Genomic DNA, 13,782 nt, shown 5'->3' on the forward strand with positions numbered 1-13,782 from the left:
TCTGTAAGACACTGGCAGCATTTTAAATCAATGTACAGTCTGATGCTCCAAGTCAGAGGCTACTTGATTGCAGCACTGGGACATGGGTAGCAAAGACTGTGCCATCCGGAAGCACCCAAGAACCCCAGATCCACTAAGCGGGATGATCCTCCAGGATCGGGGGGCCTTCAACAGGGAGACAACAGGGAAGCTAGGATGCTACAAGTGCACATTGATTTAGCTGCTTTACTTTTCTTTGCAATCCTACTTTGCTACAGTTTTCAATAAACTTCAGTACATAACAGTAAACTAGACCTAAAGTAAGATCTAGAAATGTACGTGGAATTCATAGAAGCACAGTCCTATTGCTGAAAGGAATAAAAGCAAGCTAATCAGCTTACCTTCCTCCCAGACACAGCACTACCCATCTATCACCACCCAAATGAAGGACCCCATGCCATCATTAAAATGAAACACACTTATAAAATCATGGATTTATACCTTTGCCATTTATTTTTTAAAATCTTATTCAAAATATTAAATAATACAATTTCAGATATGAAAAAATTACTGCAATAAAACAGTTCAGGTGTATTTCCACTCTGCTTCCCTTCCTTATTATAACAGTAAATTGTCCACCCAAGAGCAACAATGGACTGCCCTGCCTCTTCCACCTCTACACAAACCACATGCCCACTGGCTCATCTGGGCTTTGTGAGTGGTGTTTAACATATATTAGGGGTTATGTTTTCTAAAAAGTTGTCGTGACACTTGTAAGAAGTCAACCAGGTTTCAAATCACATATTTACATATTGATCAACGCCTTATGATAGAAAGACAGGCTAAAATTAAATACAGTAAATCATTTCCAGTTTCTATTAAAAAAGAACAAGAAAACAAAACAAATACAGGGGGAGAAAGAGTTAGCATACACATATATCCTTCATGTATACAAACAACTTCATTCAGGTATAATTTTAATTTGAAAGACTTAGATACAATATTATTTAAGTGACATGGCCCCGAAAATTTATTCAAACTTACTATAAAAAAATAAACAAGTGAACAAATATGGTATAATTTTAAACTCTGCCCCTAGCTTGAACACTTGGAGAAACCCATGCTACAATCAGTTGCTAAGTAAAAGCAATTATTCACGTATTTAAAATTTTATGACAATTTCTACCTCTAAATTTAATTCAGTAATTCAAACCAAAAAATGCTCTCTATAACATTTTATTTATGTCCACTGCAAACTGCAGAGTCTCTACTGCAGAATTTCTAGACAAATTTATTAATGTGTTACTTAAAATTGTGGTCAGAATGAGCAATAATAAATTATGTATAAATTATCCAAAAATATCCAAAGCAATTTTCCTGGAAGAAAAAAATGTTACTTATATATAAAGCATTATTACATACATCCTTACATACATAGATACAATATGACAGCACAAAGAAATGTGTGCTTAAGAAACAGTATTTGGATGGCAGAAAGAGAATCTGAGTCAGCAGTATCAGATGTGTTAGAATTTAATTGTAAGTTTGGGATCTTTTAAAAGTAGCATTACTAACACTTCCAGAAAAAGAACAATAAAGAAATCTAAAACAATAAAAACAGGTAATGCTTAGCTCCACATTTTGGACACCTGATTGAATTCAACTCTAAAAATGTAGATAAAAAAATTATATACTCCTTGTTCATGAAACTTAACTTCCAAAGCACCAAGGCAAAATAAAGAGAGGCCCACCTCTCATTTAAGTACTAACTGCCAATGGCGAACATCTGCACAATATCATATAAAAAGTCAAGCAAATAAAATTACGTAATAAGCTAATGCAAATCACAGTGCTTTAAAATATATAATCATTGGTAATCTTCAGAGAAGGCATTGCCTCATTAACATTCTGGTCTAGACGATGATATTCCACTGTTTTCGAACAAAGACCATCACGCCATTTCCTGCTTTGAACCAGAAGGAAAATCTGGAATAAAACAAAATAAATCAGATATGCAAAAAAGAAAATAGAGGACATGCTAAAAGTTTTTTATAACAAGTGAAGTATCTCTCTCCTAGGTTCCCAAATACAAAAGTAAAATGTCAACAACAAAAGGGCTATTTTGTTTTCCATCTTGTAAACAAGGTGAGACAGTGCTTTTTAATTTTTAATGTACATAGGAATGCCTATTAAAGACTGATCCCTGGCATCTCTCTTCAGAGATGAGTTAGTAGATTGCAGTGGAGTCGAGGAACCTACCTGTTTAACAAGTCCCTTAGGTATTTATAATAGAGATGGTCCAACAGTAAACACTGGAATAAAATATCACTGGCATTCAAAATTTTGTCCACCTACAAATATTTACAGAGCTAGTGACAGACCACTAAACCACAAATAACCAAAGGGTTTGTTTGCTTGTTTTCTGAGTCAAAACAACAAGCAAAATATTAGAATCACTGATTCTCAAAGCTGGAAGGCATTGTGAAATTCTCTGGTCCAGTTCTATCATTTCGCAAGTGAGAAAATCAAGGTCCCAAAGGGGAAGGTGGCTGCCAGGAATAACAAAGCAAGTTACAACAAAGTCAAGACTGAGAATTCCTGGCCAATAAGTATTAAAAAGGACATTGTGGGGCTTCCCTGGTGGCACAGTGGTTGAGAGTCCGCCTGCCGATGCAGGGGACACAGGTTTGTGCCCCGGTCCGGGAAGATCCCACATGCTGCGGAGCGGCTGGGCCCGTGAGCCATGGCCGCTAAGCCTGCGTGTCCGGAGCCTGTGCTCCATCTGCAACGGGAGAGGCAACAGTGAGAGGCCTGCGTACCGCAAAAAAAAAAAAAAAAAAGAAAAAGGACATTGTGCTTGATCTCCCTTTAAATGTTTAAAAAGCTTAACTATTTAGCTCTGGGACTACACAGTGCCCAGATGAACCTTCACACTAAATTATCCATCCAGTCCTATTTATGCCTCCTCTGCTTCATGTAGTCCAACACACCAATTCCAGCACAGCAGTGTTCATCACAATATTATTTCTGAACCAAAAACTGAAAACCATCTAAATACTCAGGAGGAAAATAGCCAAATAAATTATGTAGCTATTAAATCATGTTTTTAAAGAATATTAATGATATGAAAAATGCTCATGATTTGTTAGGTAAAAGGGAAGATACAAAACTCTATATGAAATAATCAAATTCATTTAAAAATTAACATACACATATATGTCTGAACTATACACACATTTACAGACCAGAAATATACCAAAATGTTAATAATGCTCAGCTTTGGGTAGTAGCTTATATTTTATTTTCTACACTTTTCTGTGTCCCTAAAAAAGACATGTAATACTTTAACAACCAGGGAAAAAAGTTATCAAAATATCATAAAGTTCAGTGCTTAATAAATTAGAAGTCTTAAATTAACAATCTCTCTCCACAAGCACTCCCAGTGAAGTAGCAATGCTAAGTTAAGATACAAAACCTTTTTTTAAAAAAAATCACTGGGCTTTGGTTTTGCTCAATAAAAATATTTTGGCTTCTTTTTTCAGAAGCACATGTAGTAAAGCATTCTGTCTTTCATTTGTTAAAATACACCACAAATTTATAAACTGATATGAGACATCTTGATATTTTACCATCAATAGAAACCTGACCAAAAAAGAAAAAACTCTGAATCAGCAGACGTATTAATAAGAAATATGACTGAGATTATAGAGGGCAACTAGAGGGGGTGAAAAATCCCAAACTTACCTTCCTTTTGTTGTGATATGTAATATAAACAACAGCAATACAAAAAGCAAAAATAATAAGGTGGAAAAAGAAATGGCTATCTTCCTCTTCTATATTTGAGGGTGGGGTCTTAAAAGGTCTCACTGACTGTTCAATTTCCATATAGCTCCTGTTTTCTTCCAAGGCCTCATTGGACTCATCGTCCCGGGGGCTGGTGGTCCAGTCGTAGTCTGGTTCTCCATAATCTCCATTGTCCAGAGTGTCTTTGGCAGTGGACGGAGAACTATTCAGTGTAAGAAGATCCTCCTCCTCTATGCTAGGATCTTCATTGTTATCAGCTTCCTCTTGGGACAGAGAAGTAGTAGGTGAGGGATGAGGGGACAGAGATGCCACTCCACTTTTTTCTGTACTAGTTGTGTTAGGGAGAGTGGCATTGATTTGGGAAACAGGTTTGGTTTGGTTTTCATTTGTTAAAGCATCCATATTTGGAGTAGAAACATGTGACTTGAGTGCAGTCTGGCTCGGCGAATCAGCCTGTGATAGAGCTAAAATAAGTAAATAAAGAACATTAAACTGAAATCTTCAAATTTATCTCCACCAAGCTAGAAGCACATATACCTAAATTTTCCACTAAGCTAGGATCAGCCACCTGTCTTTCTGTTCTGGGGTTGGGGTAGAGTCTGGGTACTGAAGTCAAACCTCTGTGAAATGAAAACAGAGGGTACAAGCTCTGTGTGAACTTTGCCACTGCGACCTAAAGTCAAACCCCTCTCTATTCTTTCTTTTCTTTTTCTTACAGTGGCAGGCTATGTAATGCAGTAGGTCTCTTATGCTGCTTAAGTTGTTACTATCTGGCAAGGCAATTGTTATCTGATGAATATTTCATTTTTTACTTCAATTTATTTCATTTTAACTTTTTCATTTTTTATTTCATTTTAAATTCAATGCCCAAAATTGAGATATACATGTAATGCTGTCAGCAATTATACTGTATTTTCCTAGTCCGTTCACCCTTCTACTCCCTTAGCAGACCATTCACATTTCCTCTGTCCTCAAACTTCTAACACCTTCTCTGTTGTCCTCATTTTTAAAGGCTAACATCACTTCCTAACTTCTCTGAGAAAAATGAAGCCATCAGAAGAGAACTTCCATGTACTACCAGAACTCTAGGCTCATAAGTCCAGCTGCCTACCTGATATCTCCTCTTAGACATCTGTCATTCAAATTAACATGTTCAAAATGAATTCTGACTTTGGCTTCCAGGAAGATGGAGTAGATGTATTTTTCCCTATTCTTCCCACTAAAAACAAATTAAAACCCTGCATATTACATATAAAATAACATAAGATGACTCTGAAAGGTGGAAAGAATAAGGCAGAGTGGTTAGAGACCTGAGGACATGAGAAACAACCCAGTGGTGACTTTTCTGGATTTTCTTTTTACCTTACATATTCCAGACTTGAGCTGAAGAGCCCAGCAACCTGGAAACACCACAGGTGTGGACAAAAAGGGCCACCCAAAAAGCCTGCTCTCTTTTGCCAGGAGATCAGGAGAGAGGCAGCCTAGCAAGAAAGAAAACTTTTAGACAGTGACTGCTCTACTCCAAGGAAACAACACAGAAAAAACTGTGGCTCCAATCACACCTACACCAGCAAAGACCGAGTGGGGAGCCTAGATTTCCACCCTCACCAAGCTGTAATGAGGTGCCCCTTCCCCTCCACAATAGGGTGATGTCAGAGGAGGCCTAGTGAACAGTCAAGACTTTAACCATGGTCTAGCAGTAATGAGGCCACCCCCAACAATATGTCAGTGCAGACCATGAGGAGAGCCAAAACTCCCACCCCTGCCCAGAACTAACAGGACCACCACCACCCTTCAGGTGCCAACACAGATCAAGTGGAGACCCTAGATTTCTAGCTCTACCTGCCAGTAATGTGCACCAATCCCCACCTCCCCTGCCAGAGCAATGTCATAAAAAGCCAACTAAAAGAGAAAGTTTCAGACCAGAGTCTTAACAACACAAAGTACCACAATTTACCCCATACAAAATACATAATTTGAATAGCCCTTTAACTATTAAGGAAACTGAATTTTTAATTTTAAAACTCCCCAAAATCAAATCTCCTGGCCCAGATGGTTTCACTGGAGAATTCTACCAAATGTTTAATGAAGAATTAACACCAATTCTACACAATCTCTTCTAGAGACTTGCAGAGGAGGGAACACTTCACAATTCATGTTATGAAGCTAATATTATTATCCTGATACCAAAACCAAAGCCACTACAGAAAGAGAAAATTATAGACTGATATCTTTCATGAACAGAAATGCAAAAATCCTTAACAAAATATTAGCAAATAGAAATCAACTTCAGGACTTCCCTGGTGGCGCAGTGGTTAAGAATCCACCTACCAATGCGGGGGACATGGGTTGGAGCCCTGGCCCAGGAAGACCCCACATGCCACGGAGCAACTAAGCCCGTGTGCCACAACTACTGAGCCCGCGTGCCTAGAGCCCGTGCTCCGCAACAAGAGAAGCCACCACAACGAGAAGCCCGCGCACCTCAACTAGAGAAAGCCCGCGTGCAACAACAAAGACCCAACACAGCCGAAAATAAAGAAATGAATAAATATTTTTTAAAAAGAAATCAACTTTAATATAAAGTTCTCTGGTTGCCTAGTGGTTAGGGTTTTCACTGCTGTGGCCCAAGTTCAATCTGTAGATGGGTAACTGAGATCCCACAAGCCACGCAGTGCAGCCAAAAAAAAAAAAAAAAAAAGAAATCTGCAATATATAAAAAGAATGATACTCCATGATCACTAAGGTTTATTCCATGGATGCAAGACTGGCTCAATACTCAAAAATCAAAGTAATCCACCATTTTAACAAGCTAAGCGAACCTCAGCCTAAGTCTCACACCTTTTACAAAAATTAACTAAAAATGTATCACAAATTTAAATGTAAAACTACACAGATTTTTTTAAAGACGACTTAGGACAAAATCTTCAGAATCTAGGACTAGACAACAAATTCTTTGACCTGATACCAAAAATACATAAAAGGAAAAATTCATAAATTGAATTCCATCAAATTTTTTTTAATTTATTTATTTTATTTATTTATCTTTGGCTGCTTTGGGTCTTCGTTGCTGCACATGGGCTTTCTCTAGTTGCAGCAAGTGGGGGCTACTCTTCATTGTGGTAGAGTAGGGCTTCTCATTGCGGGCTTCTCATTGCGGTGGTTTCTCCTGTTGTGGAGCACGGGCTCTAGGCACACGGGCTTCAGTAGTTGTGGCACGCAGGCTCAGTAGCTGTGGCTCGCGGGCTCTAGAGCACAGGCTCAGTAGTTGTGGCACACGGGCTTACTTGCTCCGTGGCATGTGGGGTCTTCCCAGACCAGGGCTCGAACCCGTGTCCCCTGCATTGGCAGGCAGATTCGTAACCACTGCGCCACCAGGGAAGCCCAAATCCATCAAAACTTAAAAACTTTTTTCAGTGAAAGACCTTCCTGTGAGGATGAAAAGGCAAGCTACAAAATGGGAGAAATATTTGTAAGCCCCATACCCAACAAAGGCCTAGTATCTAGAATACATAAAGTGAAAAAGCAAACAATCCAATTAGAACATGGGCAAAAGACATAAAGAGACGTTTCACCAAAAAGAACATACAGATGGCAAATAAGCACATGAAAAGATGTTAACCATTAGGGAAATGCAAATTAAAACTTCAGTGAGAGGGCTTCCCTAGTGGCACAGTGGTTACGAATCTGTGGTCACAGAATCCGCCTGCCAGTGCAGGGGACACGGGTTCGAGCCCTGGCCCGGGAAGATCCCACATGCCGTGGAGCAACTAAGCCCGTGTGCCACAACTACTGAGCCTGAGCTCTAGAGCCCACAAGCCACAACTACTGAGCCCACATGCCACAACTACTGAAGCCTGTGCACCTACAGCCTGTGCTCCACAACAAGAGAAGCCACGACAATGAGAAGCCCGTGCACCTCAACAAAGAGTAGCCCCTGCTCACCCCAACTAGAGAAAGCCCGCACACAGCAACGAAGACCCAACACAGCCAATAATTAATTAATTAATTTTTTTAAAAAAACCTCAATGAGATATCACTGCACACCTATCAGAATGGCTAAAATAAAAAATAATGACAATGCCAAATGTCAGCAAGGATGCAGAGAAACAAGATCACTCATATGTTGCTGCTGGTAATGTAAAATAGGACGACCATTCCAGAAAACAGCTTGGCAGTTTCTTAAAAAACTAAATGTGCAACTACCATGTGACCCAGCAGTTACAGTCCTGGGCATTTATCCCAGAGAAATGAAAACATGTTCACATAAAAATCTGTACATAAATGTTTATAGCAGCCTTATTCGTAATAGCCAAAAACTGGAAACAACCCAGATGTCCTTCAATGGATGAATGGTTAAACAAAGTGTAGTACATCCATACCATGGAATATTACTCAGCAATTAAAAGGAACAAACTATAGACAAATGAAACAACTTAGAAGAATCTCCTGAGAATTATGCTAGGTGAAAAAAGCCAATCCCAAAAAGTTACATACCATATGATCCCATGTATCATATTCACAAAATGATAAAATTATAGAAATAAAAAAGATTAGTGGTTGCCAGGATTTCAGGAGGGAGTAGGGATAGGAAGAAAGTGAGGGTAACTATAAAAGAGCAACAGGAGAGATCCTTATGGTGATGGAAATGCTCTGTATCTTGATTGTATCAATATCAGTATCCTGGTTGTGATATTATACTACAGTTCTGCAGGATGTTATCACTGGGAAAAACTGGGTAAAGGGTACACAGAATTTCTGTATTTTATTTCTTACAACTGCAAGTGAATCTACAATTATTTCAGAATGAAAAGGTTAAAGAAATGCATTTTTTCTTCCCACTCCAAAAAGAAAAAACAAAGAAACAAAAACAAAAACTTGTTCTATCTATAGTCTCCCTCTCAGTTAATGGCAACTCCATTTTTCTGTTACTCAAGCCAAAAGCCTTGGAGTCATTATTTTAACACCCCACATCCAATCTGTTTCTCTGCCTTCAAAATATATGCAGAATTTGAAGAGTTTTCACCCCTCCATTGCTACTGCCTAGTCCAAGCCACCACAATCTCCCCTGGATTATTATGGTAGCCTTCTAAATGATCTGTATTCTTCTCCCTTAACCCCTAGTGTCCACTCTCAACATAACAGCCAGAGTCATCCTGTAAAAACTTAAGTTAAAATGACGTTACTCCTCTGCTTAAAACCATCTAGTAGCTCTCCATTTCCCTCAAGAGTGAAATTCAAAGTCTTTATAATAGCCTATAAGATCCTATATGATCTGGTCCCCATTATCTCAATGCTGTTATCTCCTACTAATCTTCCTAACTATTCTATCCCCACTGCCTACTTAACAGGTAGCAGGCATTCAATAAATATTTATTGAAAATGCTCAACTCTCACCACAAATCCTACACTGCTTCCCAAGTAGCGTTTCTGCACCTACTACACCCTCTGAAAAGCCTTTCTCATAGTTCTCAGCCAGGTAAGACCCCGCCACTCTTCTAAGGATATCTCCAACATCACCCTATTTGTTGCTGTAACTCCAATACCTAGCACCAAGTAGGAGCAGAATTAATAAATATTGTTCAAGGAGTAAAAATCTGGAAGTTGGGACTTCCCTAGCAGTCAGTGGTTAAGACTTGGCGCTTCCACTGCAGAGGTCAAGGGTTCGATCCCTAGTTGGGGAACTAAGATCCCACATGCCACAAAACACAGCCAAAAAACAAAAAAACATCTGGACGTTATATACAAGAAAACAAACTAGGACTTCATCTGAAACATTTGATGTAAATTAGATCAACCTCCTGGACTGCCACTCCTTCAAATGAAAGAGGTTGATCCAGTCAGCTATAAAGAGTATTCAGAACAAAGTGATAACTCTGACTTTATGGATTTGTTTGCGTTTATATATATATATAAACTTTAGACTTTTACATATTGATATATGTTCCATTTCTACCCTTTCCTATTTGATATTACCTCTCTAGTTAACACTTTAAAAATTAAAATTTTTTAATTTAATTCTCTCCTACTGGTACCTTTTTAAAAACTGCCTTAAAATAAACTATATCAATATTTCTCGAACAAGAATGCAGAAGACCCTGAGAGTTCATTCACACACTGAATTCTGGGAAACAATGCCTTAAAAATTAAATACACATTAAATAAATTTAGGCAACATCTAGGAGCAATATGATGGTCAATGTAGAAAGCAGGCACTTTTGAAATGGCATGGCAAGACTAGGTCAGACGGTGAGCATCCAGTGATCCAAAATAACACTTACATTAACTTCTTTAAACTTTACCAAAACAAAAGCATCTGTAAAAAGTCTTACAGATTGCCAAGAATATACCCAAGCACTGAAATTTTAAGAAACCTAATATGGAACAAGTTTAAATAAATCTGATATGGAAACTTTCTAACTTCCTATGCTTACTTGAAGTTTGGAATGCAATATATTCTAGCTAGACTTTAATTTTCTTATTACAAGAGTAATTACTTTGAAATCACTTTACCATAAGGCATGCTTACAAAAAACATTTATATTACCCAAAGCTTTACACATGCTACACTGTACTACAATGGAGCTGCTTCCCTATTAAAAGCATACATGTTAGTTTTCATTTAAGTTATTTTCAATAGGGAATAATCTGAATTTAAAATTGATATATACAAAAACTTAATAAAAGAAAACCATTCCCTGAAATGTCCTAGTATAGTTGGAGCAATGTTTATGGGGCCTTAACAAATAAAAAAAAACAAGAGGACACCTTAATACTCCACACTCACCCTGCTTACCCACACATCAGAAAATTTTCAACCACCTCTTAAGAGAAAAAGTTGTTTTTGAAACTACAGTTACCAGCTACATATTCCCCAAACTGTATATCTTAAGCACTCCAGCAAGAAATATAAATGCTTAAATGTCAGTTTTTTCTTAGATGATTAAATGACCAAAACAACCATGCTACTTAGGAACTTTAGGAACAGGAGTATCTGCATCAACCAGAGAAATCCTCATTATATTTTATTAATGATGAAAGGGCCTTGGGAAAATGGGCCACAGTCCTTTCCCACAGAGTTACAAACACTTCGGGGAGGGTGGTCCAGGTGCCCTGCCCTCACGTTTGCTGGGGAAACCCAAGTAAGTAACCACAGCACTGTAGTACAGGAATGTATGGCTAGACAGCCCCTGTTGGCAAATAAATGAACACTATCCCATTTATACTGTTTTTCATCTGAACTCAAACAAGATTTAGGCAGAAAAAGAAGGATCATGTCTTGGCCTGAAATAAAAACGGGACTACTAAACAAGATACTGCTTAATCATTATAAATTCTTATTAGTGGATTTGTTCCCCCTAAGTCTCAGGCCCTGGTCTACAGGTTTCCTCTTTTCTCAATAAAGCCTTCAATATCTTGATTCACAATGCAACATTTCTAAGAAAAGGAATACTTAATCGTGCAGCACTATTTACAATAGCCAAGATATGGAAACAACCTAAGTGCCCATGGATCAATGAATGGATAAAGAAGTTGTGGTACACATACACAGTGGATTATCATTCAGCCACAAAAGAGAATGGAATCTTGCCATTTGCAACAACATGGATGGATCTTGAGGGCATTATGCTACGTGAAATACGTCAGTCAGAGAAAGACAGATATATGGTTTCATTTACATGTGGAATCTAAAAAACAAAACAAATAAAAACAAATTAAAAAGCTAAACTCATAAATACAGAGAACAGAATGGTGGTTGGCGGGGACGGGGGCAGGGTGGAGGTGAAGGGAATCAAAAGGCACAAACTTCCACTTATAAAATAAATAAGTCATGGGGATGCAATGTACAGCACGGTGACTATAGTTAATAATACTGTACTGCATGTCTGAAAGTTGCTAAGAGAGTAAATCTGACAAGTTCTCATTATAAGAAAAAAATGTTAACTATGTGTGGTGATGGATGGTAACTAGACTTAGTGTGCGATCACAGTGTATACAAACATCAAATCATTACCCTATACACCTGAAACTAATATGTCAATTATACCTCAATAAAAAATAAAAAAAGAAATACTTAAATCCTACAGATCCATTGAAATGAAGCAGGGTTGTCTGGTTAACCCAGGACACAGAGAAGGGGGACCATGTTTACAAAGAATCTCCCTTGTCCCAGAACTCCTCTTCTCCTCCCAAGCCCCTCAGGAGTCCAACGCCCCAGCATTCTGGCTCTTTACCAAGCCCCGGAACCTCCCAGTCCTCACAGATGCAACAATACTCAAAGATAGCTCTTTTCCTTTCACTTTCGCTCTCCAAATTATTCCATCGGCTCGGTCCGGTCAGTGCCCCTACCCACCTTCGTCTTTACCGCTGATCTCACCCGTTCTGGAAAGCCCCCGCCTTCCCTTGGCCCAGCTAAACCCCTGGGCACCCGCACCTGACCTTCGGACTCTCTCTAGACACCACACCTCTTACTCTCGGCTGTCTCCTCAGCACCTGTCCCCTCTGTGCTCTCTTCTAGACCCTCCTAACTCCCATCTCTGTAAAGAAAAAAAAGAAAAAAAAAACGTTGCATGCCATTCCAGTTCTACAAGAATCAAGCTATTAGCCACTGCAGTTGCCCACCTACAGTGGATCTGAGGGGAACTAAGGATGGAGAAAAACTGGATGAAGTATTCTGTTTTGGATACACGGGTCCTAGACAGGTAAGATGCATACCTAAGGAAGAATTTCAATAACCCCAGATTCTTGCGTCTTCCCATACAAAGTACTAAAATTATGATCTTCAGATGTCTGTTCTTTATGATGAGCAGTAATCTTTTGATGTTTGACTACATGTTTTTTTCCCAGCAAAAAATTCATCCATTAACCTGGCTCCTGCCTCACCTCTTCGAACAATTTCTCAGAACTGAGAAACTGGCTCCCCCCGCTACAGCCTTTAGTAAGACACTGAATAAACTCACAGTTCTTACAGTTGTGCGTTTTTGTTTGTAATCGACACCTCCAAGGGATCTTGGAGACCGCATCACCGCCATTCTCTGTGGCAACCCATTCTTCAAGACTCTCTAGACACCACCACCACTCCTCCCTCCCCGCCCATCTACACGCTCGCTGCCTGGGTCCCTGCAGCTCTCAACCCCACTTCTCAGGCCTCTTGGAGACCCCACCTCCATAGACCCCTTCAGACAGCCTACTCTCCCTCTTCGGGGCTGTAGAGACCCTGCCCCTCTAGACATCGCCACCTGCTCCGGACACTCGGAAGCGCCCGTTCCCTGGTCGGGCCCGTCTTGGCGTTCCGCGCCCGGGCCCTCCCCGTCTTCCCGCGACCTCCCTACCGCCACGCCCCATTTACCACTGGACGCAAGCAGAAGCGCCAAGACCAGCGGCAGCGCCAGCCCTCCGGGGACCTGGATGGCCGGCCTGGGCCGCAGTTTCGCTTGCTGGGCGCTCCTCATCCTCCTCTGAGTGGCGGCGGCCATAACGGTCTCGGCTGCGAGCCTGCGCGGTTGCTAGGCTCTACGTCATGACGTCAGACACTGCGTATGGCATCGCGGCCGTAGGCGTTTACGTCCCAACGTGATGACGTGTCAGCCTGGAGTGGGGTTCTGGGAGCCGGAAATGAGGGAGAGTGTTAGCGGGAATTGGGGCAAAGGGAAGCATCAGAAACTCGGCTGCAAGCTAAGGATGTATTGTGTAAGGTGTGAAGAGAGTCAGAACGAGCCCCTTCTTCCCACGTGATGAGCTAGTATCAGCTAATAACTTTTAGAACATTTTTAGAAGGAATATCCATCTGTGTAATAGACTGATCCCAAAAGAGAAGTAACTGCCCTCCCTCTCCCAACGGCAAAAGGGGACCTCACTGCTGGCGCAGCGGTTAAGAATCCGCCTGCCAATATATAGGGTACACGGGTTCGAGCCCTGGTCCAGGAAGTATCCCGCATGCCGCAGAGCAACTAAACCCCTGTGCCACAGCCACTGAGCCTGCGTTCTAGAGCCCATGAGCCA

The 13,782-nt window shown here is 40.2% G+C and overlaps 1 protein-coding gene across 2 annotated transcripts; it reads right to left on the bottom strand.

The window, feature by feature from the left end:
* Positions 1 to 469: 469 nt before the first annotated feature.
* On the bottom strand, positions 470 to 13,289 carry C3H5orf15 (chromosome 3 C5orf15 homolog). Of its 2 annotated transcripts, none has more exons than XM_022588802.2 (3): positions 13,130 to 13,289; positions 3,724 to 4,247; positions 470 to 1,965 (listed from the first exon to the last, which is right to left on the bottom strand). In XM_022588802.2, the coding sequence occupies exons 1-3, from the start codon at positions 13,254 to 13,256 to the stop codon at positions 1,834 to 1,836; spliced, it is 783 nt and encodes a 260-aa protein (XP_022444510.1). In that variant the 5' UTR covers positions 13,257 to 13,289; the 3' UTR covers positions 470 to 1,833. The 2 variants fall into 2 exon arrangements, with proteins under 2 accessions (XP_022444510.1, XP_022444511.1); XM_022588803.2 differs by lacking the exon at positions 13,130 to 13,289 and adding an exon at positions 11,329 to 12,100.
* Between the last annotated feature and the right edge of the window lie 493 nt (positions 13,290 to 13,782).

Source organism: Delphinapterus leucas, chromosome 3, assembly GCF_059928025.1.
Source record: "Delphinapterus leucas isolate spDelLeu-1000000601 "Yukka" chromosome 3, BTC_Dleu_Yukka2, whole genome shotgun sequence".
NCBI lineage: Eukaryota > Metazoa > Chordata > Mammalia > Artiodactyla > Monodontidae > Delphinapterus > Delphinapterus leucas.

Coding starts and splice junctions, on each gene's coding strand:
- C3H5orf15 (XM_022588802.2), bottom strand. CDS start 13,256: ATGGCCGCCGCCACTCAGAGGAGGATGAGGAGCGCCCAGCAAGCGAAA. Junction 4,248..13,129: donor GCTTCTGCTTGCGTCCAGTG/GTAAATGGGGCG, acceptor TACTTATTTTAG/CTCTATCACAGGCTGATTCG. Junction 1,966..3,723: donor CATATCACAACAAAAGGAAG/GTAAGTTTGGGA, acceptor GTTTTATTCCAG/ATTTTCCTTCTGGTTCAAAG.